At 43.0% G+C, this 16,670-nt stretch overlaps 1 protein-coding gene across 1 annotated transcript in view; it reads right to left on the bottom strand.

The window, feature by feature from the left end:
* The window catches only part of LOC137320670 (leucine-rich melanocyte differentiation-associated protein), a 29,843-nt gene extending 13,438 nt beyond the window's left edge, over positions 1 to 16,405 (bottom strand). The window contains exons 1-2 of the mRNA XM_067982349.1: positions 16,287 to 16,405; positions 7,388 to 7,570 (exon numbers count right to left, since the gene is read on the bottom strand). Of these exons, the coding sequence (XP_067838450.1) occupies positions 7,388 to 7,570; positions 16,287 to 16,405 (302 nt within the window). The remainder of the gene's footprint in view (positions 1 to 7,387; positions 7,571 to 16,286) is intronic.
* Positions 16,406 to 16,670: the final 265 nt, after the last annotated feature.

Below are 16,670 nucleotides of genomic sequence, written 5' to 3'. Positions count from 1 at the left end.
CAACCACACGGCCAATTTTTGTATCATCTGCAAACTTCTTGATCAAGCCCCCCACATTCAAGTCCAAATCATTAACATATACCACAAAAAGCAAGGCACCTAGTACTGAGCCTTGCGGAACCCCACTGGAAACAGCCTTCCAGCAGCAAAAACACCCGTCAACCATTACCCTTTGCTTCCTGCCACTGAGCCAATTTTGGATCCAACTTGCCACTTTCCCTTGGATCCCATGGGCTTTTACTTTTTTGACCAGTCTGCCGTGTGGGACCTTGTCAAAAGCCTTGTAGACTACATCATATGCGTTACTCTCATCGACGCTCCCTGTTACCTCCTCAAAAAATTCAATCAAGTTAGTCAGACACGACCTTCCCTTAACAAATCCATGCTGACTGTCCTTGATTAACCCATGCCTTTCTAAATGACGATTTATGCTGTCCCTCAGAATTGATTCCAATAATTTGCCCACCATTGAGGTTAGACTGACTGGCCTATAATTACTTGGTCTATCTCTTTCTCCCTTTTTAAACAATGGTACAATGTTAGCAGTCCACCAATCCTCCGGCACCACGCCTGTAGCCAGGGAGGATTGGAAAATGATGGTCAGAGCCCCTGTTATTTCCTCCCTTGCTTCTTTTAACATCCTGGGATGCATTTCATCCAGGCCTGATGATTTATCTACTTTCAAAGATGCTAAACCCCTTAATACTTCCTCCCTCACTATGTTTATCCCATCCAATATTTCACACACCTCCTCCTTAATTACAATCTCTGCATCGTTCCCCTCTTTTGTGAAGACAGATGCAAAGTATTCATTAAGAACCATACCCACATCTTCCGCCTCCACACATAGGTTACCTTTTTGGTCTCTAATAGGCCCTACTCTTTCCTTAGTTATCCCTCTTGCTTTTTATGTATTTATAAAATATTTTTGGGGTTTCCTTAATTTTACTTGCCAGTATTTTTTCATGTCCTCTCTTTGCTTTCCTAATTTCCTTTTTTAATTTCACCCCTGCACTTTCTATACTTTCTGTAAGCTCCTTGACATCCAGGGGGCTCTAGATTTGGCAGTCCCACCCTTTATCTTTGTGGGAACATATTTACTCTGCACCCCTTGAATCTTCCCCTTGAATGCCTCCCACTGCTCTGACATTGATTTACCTTCAAGTAACTGTTTCACGTCCACTTTTGCTAAATCACTTCTCAGCTTAGTGAAATTGGCCTTTCCCCAATTTAGAACTTTTACTCCTGTTCTGTCTTTGTCCTTTTTCATAACTATGCTAAAACTAACTGAATTATGAAAACTACCACCAGAATGCTCTCCTACTGATACTCCTTCCACCTGCCCAGCTTCATTCCCTAAAACTAAGTCCAGAACCCTGCCCCGCCTCTTGTTGGACTTGCTGGCAAAAAAGTTCTCCTGAATGCAATTGAAGAATTCTGCACCCTCTATACCTTTTACACTGATTGTATCCCAGTTAATATTCGGGTAGTTGAAATCCCCTACTATTACTGCCCTAATGTTTTTGCACTTCTCAGAAATCTGCCTACATATTTGCTCTTCTATCTCCCTCTGACTGTTTGGGGGTCTATAGTACACTCCCAGCAGTGTGACTGCCCCTTTTTTGTTCTTTAGCTCAACCCATATGGCCTCATTTGATGATCCTTCTAATATATCATCTCTCCTCACAGCTGTAATTGTTTCTTTAACCAATATTGCCACCCCTGGTCTCCTTTCTTACCCCCCTCTCTATCTTGTCTGAAAACCCTGTAACCAGGAATGTTGAGCTGCCATTCCTGCCCCCGTTTAAGCCATGTTTCTGTAATAGCTAAGATATCGTACTTTCACCTGTCTATCTGTGCCCTTAGCTCATCTGCCTTATTCACTATACTCCTTGCATTGAGATATATACCATTAAGCGCGACCAAACTCCTTTGTTGTCTAGTTTCTAACCTTTGTTTCCTCTGCCTTCCAAACTCAAATACTAATTTTCTGCCCTCCATTTCCAGCTCTGCTTCTCTCCCTTCTGAATCCATGCTCAGGTTCCCATCCCCCTACCAAGCTAGTTTAACCCCCCCCCCCCCCAACAGCACTAGCAAACCTCCCCGTGAGGATATTGGTCCCGGCTCTGTTGAGGTGCAACCCGTCTGGCGTGTACAGGTCCCACCTCCCCCAGAACTAGTCCGAATGTCCCAGGAATCTAAAGCCCTCCCTCCTGCACCATCTCTCCAGCCACACATTCATCTGCACTATCCTTCTACTTCTATACTCGCTCGCGCTTGGGCACTGGGAGTAATCCAGAGATTACTCCAGGCTCCCGATTGAGGCCTAGACCCTAGGCCTCGCTTTTTACCTGCTCCGGTTGTAGGGCTGGAGGAAGTTGCAGAGATAGGGAGGGGGGAGGGAATCAAGCCAGTTCAAAGGCACGGTGAAGAATATCCTCAAATTCCACATGATCAAGCACCAGCATCTGTGTTACTCACAATTTGCTAATGCAAAAACAATGTGCATCTGGCTAACTTTTGTGAAACAAACCATATTTACAGTGGCTCAGGCGTTAGAAATAATGCCCTGGACTTTCTGCTTCTCCATTTACCAGGCTACAATTTTCCACTCCTTACTTTAATGGGTGAAAAATCATGGGCTGGCAAGTGCAGAAGTGGAAACCCAGACCGATGCTTATGCCTGTGAGCTTGAATTATTCGTCACAAGCCTGACTGGAATCTACTATTGAAGTCAACAAAAAGTAAAAACCTGGCTGGGTGTAAAATAGGCAGGCAATCCCAACCAGTCAATTTCCCGCCGGACAGGTTAAGTTACAATAACCCCCAAGGTCACCATTGACCTTCAAAAGATTTTAATTTCATAGAATCGTAGAAGGTTACAGCACAGAAGGAGGCCACTCGGCCCATCGAGTCCGCGTTGGATTGGTTTGCAATTGAGCAACCCATACAGCTTGTAAAGGCACCGTTCCTATTACTGGGGAGCAGGGGGGCGGGGGGTGGAGCTGATGGCACCATCAGCACGTTAGCCTTTTGAGGCCAATGTCTTCAGGAGGAGGTGGGTGACCCTACCAGAAGATGAGGGCCATCCAGAAGAAAAAAAATCAAATTACCCTTCCACTTGTGCAGCTGGTGTAGTTCTCAGGAGCTCCACTCATAGTATGGAGGACAGGCCTCATTTGCATTACAAATTGGATCTTCATTAGCCCTTCACACCTTTACTGAGCACGTAGTTCATGTCGACTGTGCAGTTATCGTGCTTTACGGGGTGCTGAACACATCAGGCGAGGCTTCACGTGCGAACAAGGGGAAACGGACAGGAAAAGACCAGCTGGTTCATCCAGCCTGCCCCATGCGGTTGTGCTCACCGTCCCCTCGAAGCTGCGGCGACTGCGCAACAGTCTGTTGTGGGCCGCGCACTTAAACATTCCGTCCGTGCGCCAAATCAGTGCTATCTGCTCTGTTTGGAGTCAGCTGATATCAGCAGTGGGACCACTGCCTGTGATTCACTGTCCCGGGGCGAGGGTTTCTCCTCGTGATCGTTATCGAGTGACCCCGACTGAAAGCTGTGGACGGCCGGATGGCCGGCCAGACGGCGGGTGGTGGAAGATTGGATCTGTCTGTCCTCAGTGGTCAGATGCTTTGCTGGCATTCACTGCCTGGGTGCGCCTGTGGACAATGGCTGGTGGGTGAAGCACTGGAGGGTTTTCTGTGGCACTATCGGCCGGTGAGAGTCGACACCTTCTGAAGAGGGAGAGAGAAACTTACAAGGGCAAAAGGAGAGTCGGCCTGGGCACGCTTGGAAGTCTCGCGTTAACCCAGGCTGCTCTGTAACAAGGTTTAACAGTAAACAGCGAGAGGTCAGTTGTCCTGAGTCAGTCTGGCTGGCTGTGGAAGGCATGTGAAAGTATTTGGTTACATGTCAGTGTTTGACTAGCTGAGTGCGATCCTGTGTGACACAAGCCAGCTGTTCCCCAGCATCAGCACTGCTCCGTTATCCCATCACTTAGGACTTGGCCGCGCTCCTGTATTTGCACAGGGAGTCACTGACTTCTTAAAGGGACTGTGCCCTTAGCGGTGTCCAATTGATGTTTGTGTGAATCTTCAGTGAGTGACACAGGGACAATGGAATTGCTCCCCTCCTGCCTGTGAGATACATTTAATTCACAGAACTTTAAGTGGGGAGACTCTAAACTAGACATTTAGAACAATCTTGGCCATCACCAGGACATTTCAAATGCACAAAGTCAAATCTGAATGGCTGACTGGTAATAAATGATTGTTTTATAGAATGTGCTGCCTCTGGTTAGGGATTGTTACAGGGAGTGGTCACTGTGGATCTGTACAGGCCCCACGGTTCTGTATAGTATGTATGTCAGCTGTGGCTCACTGGGTAGCACCCTTGCCTTCTGAGTCAGAAGGCTGAGTGTTCAAGTCCCACTCCATAAGACTCAAGTACATAATCCAGGCTGACACACCAGTACTGAAAGGGTGCTGTTTTTAAAATGAGTCATTAAATGGAGGCCTGTCTGTCCTCTTGGATAAAAGTTTTTTAAAAATTCAATGACACTTTTTGAAGAGCAGAGGAGTTCTCCCCGGTGTCCTGGCCAATATTTATCCCTCAACCAACATCACTAAAACTGATTATCTGGTCATTATCTGATTGCTGTTTGTGAGAGCTTGCTGTGCGGAAATTGGTTGCCACGTTTCCTACACTTCAAAAGTACTTAATTGGCTGTAAAGCGCTTTGGCGCATCTGGAGGTCATGAATGGCGCTATCTAAATACAAGTTCTTACATTTCCTTTCCTTAAATATATAACTTCAACCTTTGGAAACAATGGGGAAACAGTGTGCACGACCAAACTGTACCCTGCCTTACATAAAGGCAGCAAAACTAATGAGACCTGCAAGATGTACAATTGTAACGCAATAATTTTTAAAATTCTGTTGAGGATTAAATGGCGGGGGGGGGTGTGGCGGGGGAGAGCTTTAATTAAACTGTTCCCTATTCCCAAATTCACACTGACTGATTTGACTGCTGTTTTGTATTTCTGACTCAATTTAAAAACTCTGATTGCACACGATTTATTTCTGTTTGAATCAGAGTCATTAAACCGATTCAACAAAAAGCTGATTGGAATCGTTGCCATCGGATAATTTTTAATAAAATCTAATGAGACTGGTCTGCTCAATCCTACTGCAACTTAAGAAACCCATTTCATAAATTAGGTAAATTTATCAGCCAATATAACATTAAATTGTTAAAATTATCCATTGTTTTGTACATTTGTTCTGTTTGTTATTTACCCTGAATAATGTTTTTCAAAAAAGATGATCTATTCAAGGTTGTGATTTTTTTTTTACGGTGGCGCACAGCCTTTATATCGATGCACAAACCCAGATTAATTCCGCACATGGCCGAAAAATATTAGAAGGAACATTGGTTGTGATGCCTTATGCATCATGACAAGAGACTCCTTTACCCCACCTGGGTGCCATGTAGAGTCCTAGGATAGGCCATAAACCAGATCAAAAAAACCCACGGCCATTTAGGAGGGGGGAAGAATCTGGAAAATTCCTCTCCAATCTCTCCAGGCGATCGAAACCAGTCCAAGAGACTACATTGACCATGATTTATATCATTTGGCACCTACCTCTTGTGTGATGCGATCTCCACCCCAGCCAGGAACCAGTCCACCTCTCTCTTGAAGGTAGACATTAACTGAGCATTCATTGCACAAACTGGCACCTTGTTCCATGGGGGAAGAAAAACCACCTAACATCTAACCTATTTCTTCCCTTGCGTAATTTATATGCAAGACCCCTGATCCTCCCCAACCTATTTAATTGAGATAAGTAATCAGCGTGGACACAATCTAGTCCCTTCGCTATTTTATAGACCCCAATCAAATCACCCCCTGCGTCTACACTTCTCTATAGACCCAGCTCTTTACGCCCATCTTGGTAACAAAAGTGTTTTAAAGTGGGAATCATTCTGGTGTCCCTGCTCTGAACCTTTCCCAGAGACTCAATATCACCCACCATGTGAGGAGACTAAACTGGATGCAGGATTCTACATGATGTCTAACCCAGGCTTTGTACAAGGACAAAATGGTATGTTTCATTAGATGCTGAGAGGCTGTTTCCCCTGGCTGGAGAGTCTAGAACTAGGGGGCACAGTCTCAGGATAAGGGATCGGCCATTTAGGACTGAGATGAGAAGGAATTTCTTCACTCAGAGGGTTGTGAATCTTTGGCATTCTCTACCCCAGAGGGCTGTGGATGCTCAGTCATTGAATATATTCAAGGCTGAGACTGATAGATTTTTGGACTCTAAGAGAATCAAGGGATATGGGGATCGGGCGGGAAATTGCAGTTGAGGTTGAAGATCAGCCATGATCTTATTGAATGGTGGAGCAGGCTCGAAGGGCCATATGGCCTACTCCTGCTCCTATTTCTTATGTTCTTATGTGATGAGTAGTCCTGTGATAGCAGCCCAGCACCACAGAATCATAGAATCTTACAGCACAGAAGGAGGCCACTCAACCCGTCGTGCCTGTGCTGGCTCTTTGAACGAGCTATCCAATTTAGTCCCACACCCCAGCTTTTTCCCCATAACCCTGCAAATTAATCCTCTTCAAGTACATGTCCAATTGCCTTTTGAAAGTTCCTATGGAATCTGCTTCCACCACCCTTTCAGGCAGTGCGTTCCAGATTATAACAACCCTAGTTGCTTTGGCTATAGCTTTGCAGCATTGGTCGTGAACCTTTAGAGAGTTATGAACTATGCTACCATGATCTTTTTCTTTCATCACAGGCTTCAGTTCTGTTCCTTGTAAGGTGTAAGTATGCTCAGCATTGGTCCTGCCCACATGAATAACACCGCACTTCTCTAAGTTACGTAGAATTACATAGAATTTACAGCATACAAACAGGCCATTCGGCCCAACTGGTCCGTGCCGGTGTTTATGCTCCACACGAGCCTCCTCCCACCCTGCTTCATCTAACCCTATCTGCATATCCTTCTATTCCTTTCTCCCTCATGTACTTGCCTAATTTCCCCTTAAAGGCATCTATTAGATACCAAATATGGGCCCATTCCCCCAACACATCAACATCTGTCCTAACACCTGCTTCAGGGGTCTTGCTATACGAGGCCCCGGCACCCAATGTACGCACCAGTGGTATTGTTGGCCCGTTACGGTCCTAGTAACGCTCTTCTGTAACATTTACTAAGAATAGCCTACAGTAGAAGTTGTCACTACTCTGAAAGCAGAGACGCCACACTGTGAGCAGAACCTCGGCTCTCTGAAATGCGACAAAAATTCAGGCCGTCACAGCCAGGACATCATAAACAAAATATTGCTTTAGTGTATTTGTGCCTCACCTGATTTGTGGAAAGCTTTTAGCTATTTCTGCAACGAAAGTCGGCAAGTTAGTAATTTTGTTTTTGTTTATCCACAAGGTGATGACGCGCGGCATATAAGCAAACTTTACGTGAGAAGTGAAACAGTTGCCGTCCAAAATCAACGTAGTTAATTTTTTCAGTTCTCCAAGCTGTGAAAGGTTCCTACAAGGTCATAGCTGAGGAACACAAATGTCATCAGTGGATATGCTGAATAAAATGAGTTGACTAATTGACTAAGGCAGTACGCATTCATATGCATGATGAAATTCTGCATTTCTAAACAAATCGTGGTACCAGTGACCTTCCGGCAGATTCTAAGCTGAGCCAAGGGAACTGAGAGCTCATTAAAGCACGAGGTGAGGCTCCTCAGTTGCTACTTCAAGACAAGTGGAACATTCATCACTATAAAATTACCTTCCCCTTCCAATTATTGGAATTTATATATAAATCATAGGATGATGCAGCACAGAAGGAGGCTATTCGGCCCATCGTGCCTGTGCCGGCTCTTTAAAAGAGCTATCCAATTAACTCCCACTCCCCCTGCTCTTTCCCCATAGTCCTGCAAATTTTGCTCCCTTCAAGTATTTATCCAATTCCCTTTTGAAAGTTACGATTGAATCTGCTTCCACCACCCTTTCAGGCAGCGCATTCCAGATCATCACAACTCGCTGTGTAAAAAAAATGCTAAACACTAGGCTATGTGACAAAGGACACGATAAGAGGAAAGCTACAGAAAATGCATGCAGTTTGGATGGATTTGGTATCCATGTTGCTATTCTATATAGTAATTTCACAGAAATGATTTGCATGGTAGACCTAAAAACAAAATACTATTGAGATAAGGTAAGATGTCAGACTTTTCTTTTGTGTTCATCAAGGCAAGTTGGACGATCAGCCATGATCATTTTGAATGGCGGAGCAGGCCCGAAGGGCCGAATGGCCTATTCTTGCTCCTATTTTCTATGTTTCTGTGTTTCAAGGAACATTGATGTTGGGGAATGGAACGCTTTCTGATTCTAGGCCAGTATCAGCATCAAGCACCTCCAGGTCAAACACAACACAGCCAACTGCAGTGTAACGCTCCTGCTACTCTGCCCCAGTAACCTATTTAACCCCTAAGCCTAGCCCCCCCATTCCCTTGCCTCACCAGTGTGCATTTTAAAATTTCTCAAACCAAACACCTTTCTAAGTGAGATTGACAAGTTGAAAGGAGATTTTTCCACTCTGGAGCTCTGGGTGCATGCTGGGAAGGTCTATTGGGAAATTTTGTGCCCAGCTCACAATTTTCTGTCTACGGATAGAAAATAATGGGCTGGGGTTGCACAATTTCCCCAAATGCATTTCTTCTGTGCTTAGGGAGTGTCAAAGTAGAAAATCTCACCCAGTCCCAAAATGGGACAGTTTTGCGCTGTGGGCTTACACTCAATAGAACTGGGTGACACTGCCAGCCTCGTTTCACATTGGATCCATATATTCAACAGAGTGTCAAGATTTTCATCCCATCTCTTTGCACTGGATTTGAACCCAGGTCCTAGAAGTGAGCTGGAAGTACCACCCAGTATACCGCTCCTGACCTCCCCCCTACTCCAGCCCTGATTCCATAAAACCATAAGATGTAGGAGCAGGAGTAGGCCATTTGGCCCCTCGAGCCTGCTCCGCCATTTAATGAGATCATGGCTCATCTGATTTTTACCTCAACTCCACTTTCCCGCCCTTTCCCCATATCCTTTGACTCCCTTGCTGATCAAAAATTTGTCTAACTCAGCCTTGAACGGATTCAATGACTCAGCCTCCACAGCTTTTTGGGGTAAAGAATTCCAAAGATTCACCACCCTCTGGGAGAAGAAATTCCTCCTCATTTCCATCTTAAACAGGCAACCCCTTGTCACACTGTAGTTTCTTCCCCCATCTCCCCATTTCCTTTCCAAGTTCATTGCTTCTATGAAACCCACTCTTTCTCCCTTAATGCCCTCCCCAGTCAATTCCTAAGCAATCAACTTCCCATGCTAGCTGACATTGATAGCTTTCTTTCCTCATTTACTATCCACTATCTTTCAAAACCACCATCATTATGGCCCTCCCACAAAAGGCCTGCTCCTTGACCCATTCATTCTCTCCATTTACTCCCGTGCCCCATCTCTAACTCATGTTTCCTCTCTTAGGTCCTCAAGCGCATCGTCCCAGTTTCGTGGGTCGAGGTTCATCGACCCAGGGGGCACAGAAGGTTCCAGGTGGAATTCCTGCCGCCAATAGTGAGCCCGTCATTGCCTGGCGGCCAAATCCTAGCAGTATTGGAGTGAGACCACCACTGCCTCAGCCCCGGAGGCTGTTGGGCAGTTAAAGGCGACTCGAATATCAAAACGTCGGCATTGTTAATCGTATCCATGTGATTTATATCAATTAGTGTTAATTGAATTCAGGTGGTGCATATCAATTGGGGTTCTCTTGTAACCATTTATATGAGCGCTTATCTAGGGTGTGGGTGGTGTTGATCTCTGTGAATAAAGGCTTGAAAGCAACTGAAGACCAGGTTCTAGTATTCTATCCGTCACCACCTGGCTATCCAGCTTGTAACATGGTAGCAGAGAATGGTTGCCTAAAGGTGGAAGGTTGTTTTATGGACTTAAAACAAAACTTGAAAGCCTAGTGGCCGTTGTTGAAAATAGCAGAAAGCAAGTTTAAATCGTCGAGGTATGATTTCCCTCCGATGTTCTCGGAGTTTGAGCCGTATGACCAGTGGAAGAATGAGGTTGCTATGTAGACACAGGATACTACCCTGCCAAAGAGAAAAGAGGGCATGGCCTTGGCATTGTCGCTTCTTGAACGAAGTAAAATCAGAAGTAAGGTATTTTCTAAGATGGATGCAGATCTTTTGGATAATGGTGAAGGTTTTACCTTTTTACTAGAATTTATGGATCAAATCTACAAGAAAGATGACCTGTTAAGTGCTTATGAGGCCTGGTCAGCATTTGATAGATTTCGGAAAACGGACAGTCGGTCAATGGAAGAGTATATCACGGACTTTAACAAATTATACAAAAGGTTGACAAAGTTCCAATTGGGAATCCCTGGATCGATACTAGCATTTGAATTACTAGATTGTGCTAAGGTGTCTCATATGGACTGGTCCTAACTGGCACCCATCCAGTTCTTGGAAAGGGAGACTTTGTTGGATCAAATGTCTGCTGTCTTAAAAAAAATTCCTGGGGAAGCAGTCATTCCCTTTAGCTGTCATGGAACAAATGAGGTCTTCTGCTGTGACACAAAGAATGGAAGATTCGATGGTTACCAGGCTTCGAAATGTTCCAGATACTACACGCAGGCCCCAGACCAGGTTTCAAAATTTTCAAGAAGCTGGACGTAGGCATCGATATGATGAAAGATTAAAGACAGCCAGATTGGTGATGAAAGCAGGTACAGCAAATCCAGTCATATCAACAGAAGACAAAATTGAGACAGTAATAACGGGCGAATGAATCCCAGGAAAACCCAAGGAAAAATCAGTAGATGCTTTAGATGTGCCTCTAAGTATCATTATGAGGTGAATTGCCCAGAGCGAAGACACAGGGTCTTTGAAATGGTGCATGAAGAAAGTAGTTATGAGGAAGAGGATAAAGATAATGAGGAAGAGGATGAAGACAATGATGACTATGAACAGATCATATGGGTCACAAGGAGTTTTAATTCTGTGACGAATGTATTAGTCGCAGATTCCTTTAATTGTGTGGTGTTAGATAGTGCATTTACTTCAACTGAATGCGGGGTAGATTGGTTAAAATGTTCTCTTGATTCACTAAGTAGTGAGGATCGATGCAAGGTTAAGGAATATAAACGTTCCATATGTTTTAGATTTGGAGATGACAACACCTTGAGGTCACTGAAGAGAGTGGTAATTCCATGTAAGATAGCTGGAGTAAGCCATTCTGTAAGTATCGATGTAGCCTCTAGTGAGATACCTAAACTTTTGGGTAAACCTTCCAAGAAAAAGGCAAAAATGAAACTTGACATGGAACATGATGAGGCAATCATTTTTGGGAAATCGGTTGATTTACAGTTTACCCAGTTAGGGCATTATTGTGTCCAATAATAAAACCTGATGTTTCTCATCTGCATGTTAGACAAGTATTAATGGCATCAGGCGATAAGGATTAGAGAAAAAAACCAAATTGTCTTAAATTTATAGACAATTTGCCCACCCTACTTGTCAACGTTTAAAGGCCCTGCTAAAAGATGCAGGTGTAGTTGATGAGGAACATACGAGGATCATAGAAGAGATTAGTGAGAACTGTGAAATCTGCAAGAAGTATAGATGGACGCTCCCACATCCTATTGTAAGTGTTCCATTAGCACGTGACTTTAATGAGGTAGTTGCCATGAATCTAAAGGTATGGGACAAAGACAGAAATGTTTTCATCTTACATTTTATTGACCTGGCTACGAGATTTAGTATTTCTACATTGATATATAGTAAGGAGAAGAAGGTTATTCTAGATAAAATTATGGAAAAATAGATAGGGACTGGACTTGGGACACCAGCAAAGTTTTTGACTGATAATGGAAGTGAATTTGCTAACACGTGTTCAGAGATATGTGTGAGAATATGAATATAATTGTCATGAATACGGCAGCTGAGAGCCCTTTTAGCAATGGTCTTTGTGAAAGGAATCATGCTGTGGTTGACTGCATGGTGCATAAAATTTTGGCTGATTGAACAGAGTGTAAATTGTCAACTGCCCTAGCATGGGCAGTTCATGCAAAGAATTCTCTTCAGATGGTTGGAGGATATTATCCTTACCAACTAGTCTATGGGTGCAATCCAAAATTACCTTCTGTTCTTTGTGATAATCCTCCTGCTCTAGAAGGCACTACAATTAGTGCCATTTTTCTGAGCATTTAAATGCTATGCATGCAGGGAGACAGGCTTTTATCAAGGCTGAGGTATCAGAGAAAATTTGTAGAGCACTGAGGCATCATATTAGACCATCTGAGACTGAGTTCAATTCAGGAGATTTGGTCTCCTATAAAAGAGAGGGTCCCCATAGAGAATGGAAAGGCCCTGGTAAGGTAATAGGTTGTGGTGGTAAGACAGTACTTGTCCAACATGGCAATCAAACTGTTAGGGTTCATTCCTCATGATTAATTGGAATTAATTATAAAATCTCGGACTCTGAGCAGTTGATAGAAGTAAACGAGACATCTTGTTCCTCAGATGTTCATGATTCTTTTGATGAGGTTCCTGAGGTACAGACTGAGGTAGATAAAGGGCTGGACAGTGGTAATGTCAGTGATCAAGAAACATATGACAGAGCTATCACATCCAAAGAACAATTGCCCAAAGTGGGTACATGGATGGCATATGTTCCAATGGGGACTAGTGAATGGAGGGATGCAACAATTTTGGGCGTGCAGGCAAAGCTACTCGTAGGTTTAAATTTTGGTTGAATGTTCAGGATGATGGCCATGCAGCGAGGTTCATGGACTTGCAGAATGGGTAAAAGAGTGGAGAGTATGAAAGTGGAGTCTGAGTAGTGATAGAGATTCTGGAAGTGATTCTTACGTCAGAAAACGATCGCAAACGAGAAATGAAAGAGGGAGATCTCGCAGTAGTAGTCACTACAATGGAAGTATCAGTCGTAACTTGACTAGGTCAGACAATGAAACAAAGACTACAGAACAGTCACATAACAGAACTAGAAGCAGAAGTCCTCGTGATTGTGAAGTTTTGGTGGCTGCCAATAAACTTGAGCGTGAATGAGTAAGAGAGTCAAAACAAAGGGAGTTAGATAGTTGGAAAGAATTTGGAGTTTATTCTGAGGTAACAGGTAAGGGTCAACCAGCTTTGTCATATAGGTGGGTTTATACTGAAAAAGTCCTTGCAGATGGGACTTATAAGGCTTACTTATAAAGGTAGTTTGAGGTTTTGAAGAGAAAGTGAGTGATACAGATGTTCGAGTGGATTCTCCCACTGCTGGAAAGGTAATCTTAAAAATATTTTTGGCTCTTTTGGCAACATTTTCATGGGAGTGTAGGTCAACTGACATAAAAGCCGCATTTCTGCAGAGCGATACTTTTCAGAGAGAAGTGTTTCTGAAACCGCCTAAAGAGGCAGCAGATGCAGAAGGAAAACTATGGAAACTAAACAAATGCGTCTATGGCCTGAATGATGTTTCCAGGGTACGGTATTTTTTGGTGAGATCTGTTTTGCTAAAAATAGGTTGTGTTCAACTAAAAGCAGATCCTGCAATGTTTTATTGGTACCATAACGGAAAACTTTCAGGCATCTTCATGATGCATGTTGATGATTTCTTATGGGGTGGTACTGTGGAATTTGAGAAATTCGTCATTAATAAGATCAGAGTAGAATTTAAAATTGGGAGTCAGGCCTGTGGGGTTTTTAAATATATTGGTTTAGATATTAAGCAGAGTGGTTCTGGTATAACTTTAAATTAACAGTCCTATTTAGAGAGTGTTACTCCCATCCCGGTGAATCGGACTGGGTCATCACAGAAAGGTGATGTTATATCTTAAGAGACAGAGCAATTATGAAGCTTGATTGGTCAGTTGACCTGGTTGTGCACTCAGACTAGACCAGATGCTAGTTTTGATGTGTTGGAGTTAAGTACTTCAGTGAAACACCCCATAGTAGAGAATGTTTTAAGGGGAAATAAAACATTACGAAAATTAAATACAGATAAATGCGTACTTAAGTTCCCATCCTTAGGTGACCCAAAGAAAATGAAGCTCGTTATCCTTAGCAATGCTTCACATACTAATCTTCCTGATGGGTATTCTAGTGCAGCTGGTATCAGTGTTTCTTATGGGTGAGAATGGGGAAATGTTGTCCTTTAGCTTGGGAAGCTAAGAAAATAAAAAGGGTTGTTAAAAGTACTCTGGCTGCTGAAACACTGGCTCTTGTCAACACAGTGGATATGGGATTCTATTTGGCAAATATTTTGAGTGGCATCCTGTACAATGGGAGCACTGAAGATAGTATACCCATTGAATGTTATGTAGACAATCGTTCATTGTGGGATAATGTACACTCTACGAAAAATGTGAGTGAGGAAAGATTACGGATTGACCTTGCTGGCTTGAAACAAATGCTGGAGAGAAAGGAAATCTCTAAAATTAAATGGGTGGATTCAAGCCATCAACTGTCAGATTGTTTTACCAGAAGAAATGCATGTACGAAGAAATTATTAGGAGTCCTGGAGAAGGGTTGCCTCACAATGGAATGCTGTGAATAGCATAAGTTGTACAGAGGATGGAAGTTTTTGATTTTTAAAATTTTTGTTTGTATTGTGTGTATAAATAAAGTTTATATTTTTTATTTAAAGAGAGAGAAGGGAATCTGTTAATTGTATCCATGTGATTTATATCAATTATTGTTAATTGTATTCAGGCGGTGTGTATCAACTGGGACTCTCTTGTATCCATATATATGAGAGCTTATCAAGGGTGTGGAGGGGGTAATGTGGATCTCTGTGAATAAAGGCTTAGAAGCAACTGAAGACCAGGCTCTAATATTCTATCCTTCACCACCTGGCTATCCAGTTTATAACAGGCATCTTTGGCATAGCCCGAAGGTAAGTGGAGGCTGGAACGGGGGATAAGGAGGGTGTTGTAAGGCCTGCTCCCCTCACTGGGGGAACCTAGAGTCATTTCCGCCATTTCTCGGGGCCCACTGTCACCTTCCCTATGGCAACCCCGGGAAGCAGTGGTAACCGGGGCCGACAGGAAGGAAATGTATTTACTCAAGCTTTATTCTGAGAAAAATATAGCCCCAAGTATGAGCGAATGGAGGTTTATTTGTTTTAGTGTATATGTTTAATTAACTCCTTTTCCCCCGCTGCAATTTTTTTAACATTGATTTAATCCTTTCTTTACATTCTTTCTACTTCCCCATCTCAGGGACACACAGCAATCCCCAACTGAGAGTGTGAGGTGCCTATTCCCAGGCTTCTGTCAATACGGAACAGGCTCGAGGGGCTGAATGGCCTAATTCTGTTCCTATGTTCCTAATGCTGTTTTATAATTGGCTGCTAGGAGATGTGCAAATCATTTCTACCATAAAATTCTCTTCTGTCCCCCTGGAAAAAAACTTTACATTTGGCACCCTTTCCTGATATCATGACTGAAATCAGTATCCCCTATTCTAACACTCCACAGTGCATTGAAATGCTGCAGCGTCAAGCTGACTCCTGGTTACATAGAATTTGCAGCACAGAAACAGGCCTTTTTGCCCAACCGGTCCATGCCAGTGTTTATGCTCCACACGAGCCTCCTCCCACCCTACTTCGTCTAACCCTATCAGCATATCCTTCTATTCCTTTCTCCTTCATGTGTTCACCTATGCATTTAAAGGGAAGCTGGATAAACACATGAGTGAGAGAGAGAGGAAGGAATAGAAGGACATAACATAGGGTTAGATGAAGATGGGTAGGAGGAGACTCGCGTAGAGCATAAACACCGGCATAGACCAGTTGGACCGAATGTTTCTGTGTTGTACGTTCTTTGTATTTCTATGTAATCTAGCTTCTCCTTAGAGGCATTGTTAAAGATAACCAGCAAAACTGACATGACCCAAGAGGTATTACACAAATTAATAACAGAAAATGCTGGAACTAGTCAGCAAGTCAGGCAGCGTCTGTTTCTTTCTCCACAGACGCTGCCTCACTTGCTGAGCTTCTCCAGCATTTTCTGTTTTTATTTCAGATTTCCAGCATCCATAGTATTTTGCTTTTGACACAAATTAATAAGTTGGGGGAGAAAAATTAATGTTTATGTACCTACAGGTTTTACAGTTAACTCCTTGGTAATCTTGGCAGTTAGTATGGTTAGCAATCAAAATATTAGAAGGAAAATATTTAAAGGATACTCATCCAGACAGTTGTAGCTGAGATCAAGTTCTTCGAGACTGTCTGTTTGTCTAAGTATGTTGATGAAAGGTATTTCTTGTAGGTTTTGATGGGCAAAGGACAATCTTCGTACTTGCATCATTAAAACTACCTGGACAGAAGCACCTGCCACAAAATTACTTTATATTAATTCCTTTAATCTGTTCTCACAATTGAAAATAATTCTTTGCTCAAGTATTGAAAGGAAACTTTCACAACCACATAGCTAAGAAAGATCAGTATAAAGCTACTTGAAATAAAACATCAACATATGGATAATGTAGTATGTTTATGTTTAAATGCTAATTAATGTACAATTATTAACACAACATAAAAAAGCAAAAATTAAGATATACCTCTTGCTG

The sequence above is a fragment of the Heptranchias perlo genome, chromosome 4 (genome assembly GCF_035084215.1).
Source record: "Heptranchias perlo isolate sHepPer1 chromosome 4, sHepPer1.hap1, whole genome shotgun sequence".
Taxonomy (NCBI): Eukaryota; Metazoa; Chordata; class Chondrichthyes; order Hexanchiformes; family Hexanchidae; genus Heptranchias; species Heptranchias perlo.
Note: the sequence above shows the minus strand (reverse complement) of the source record. Positions and strands in the feature narration are given on the sequence as shown.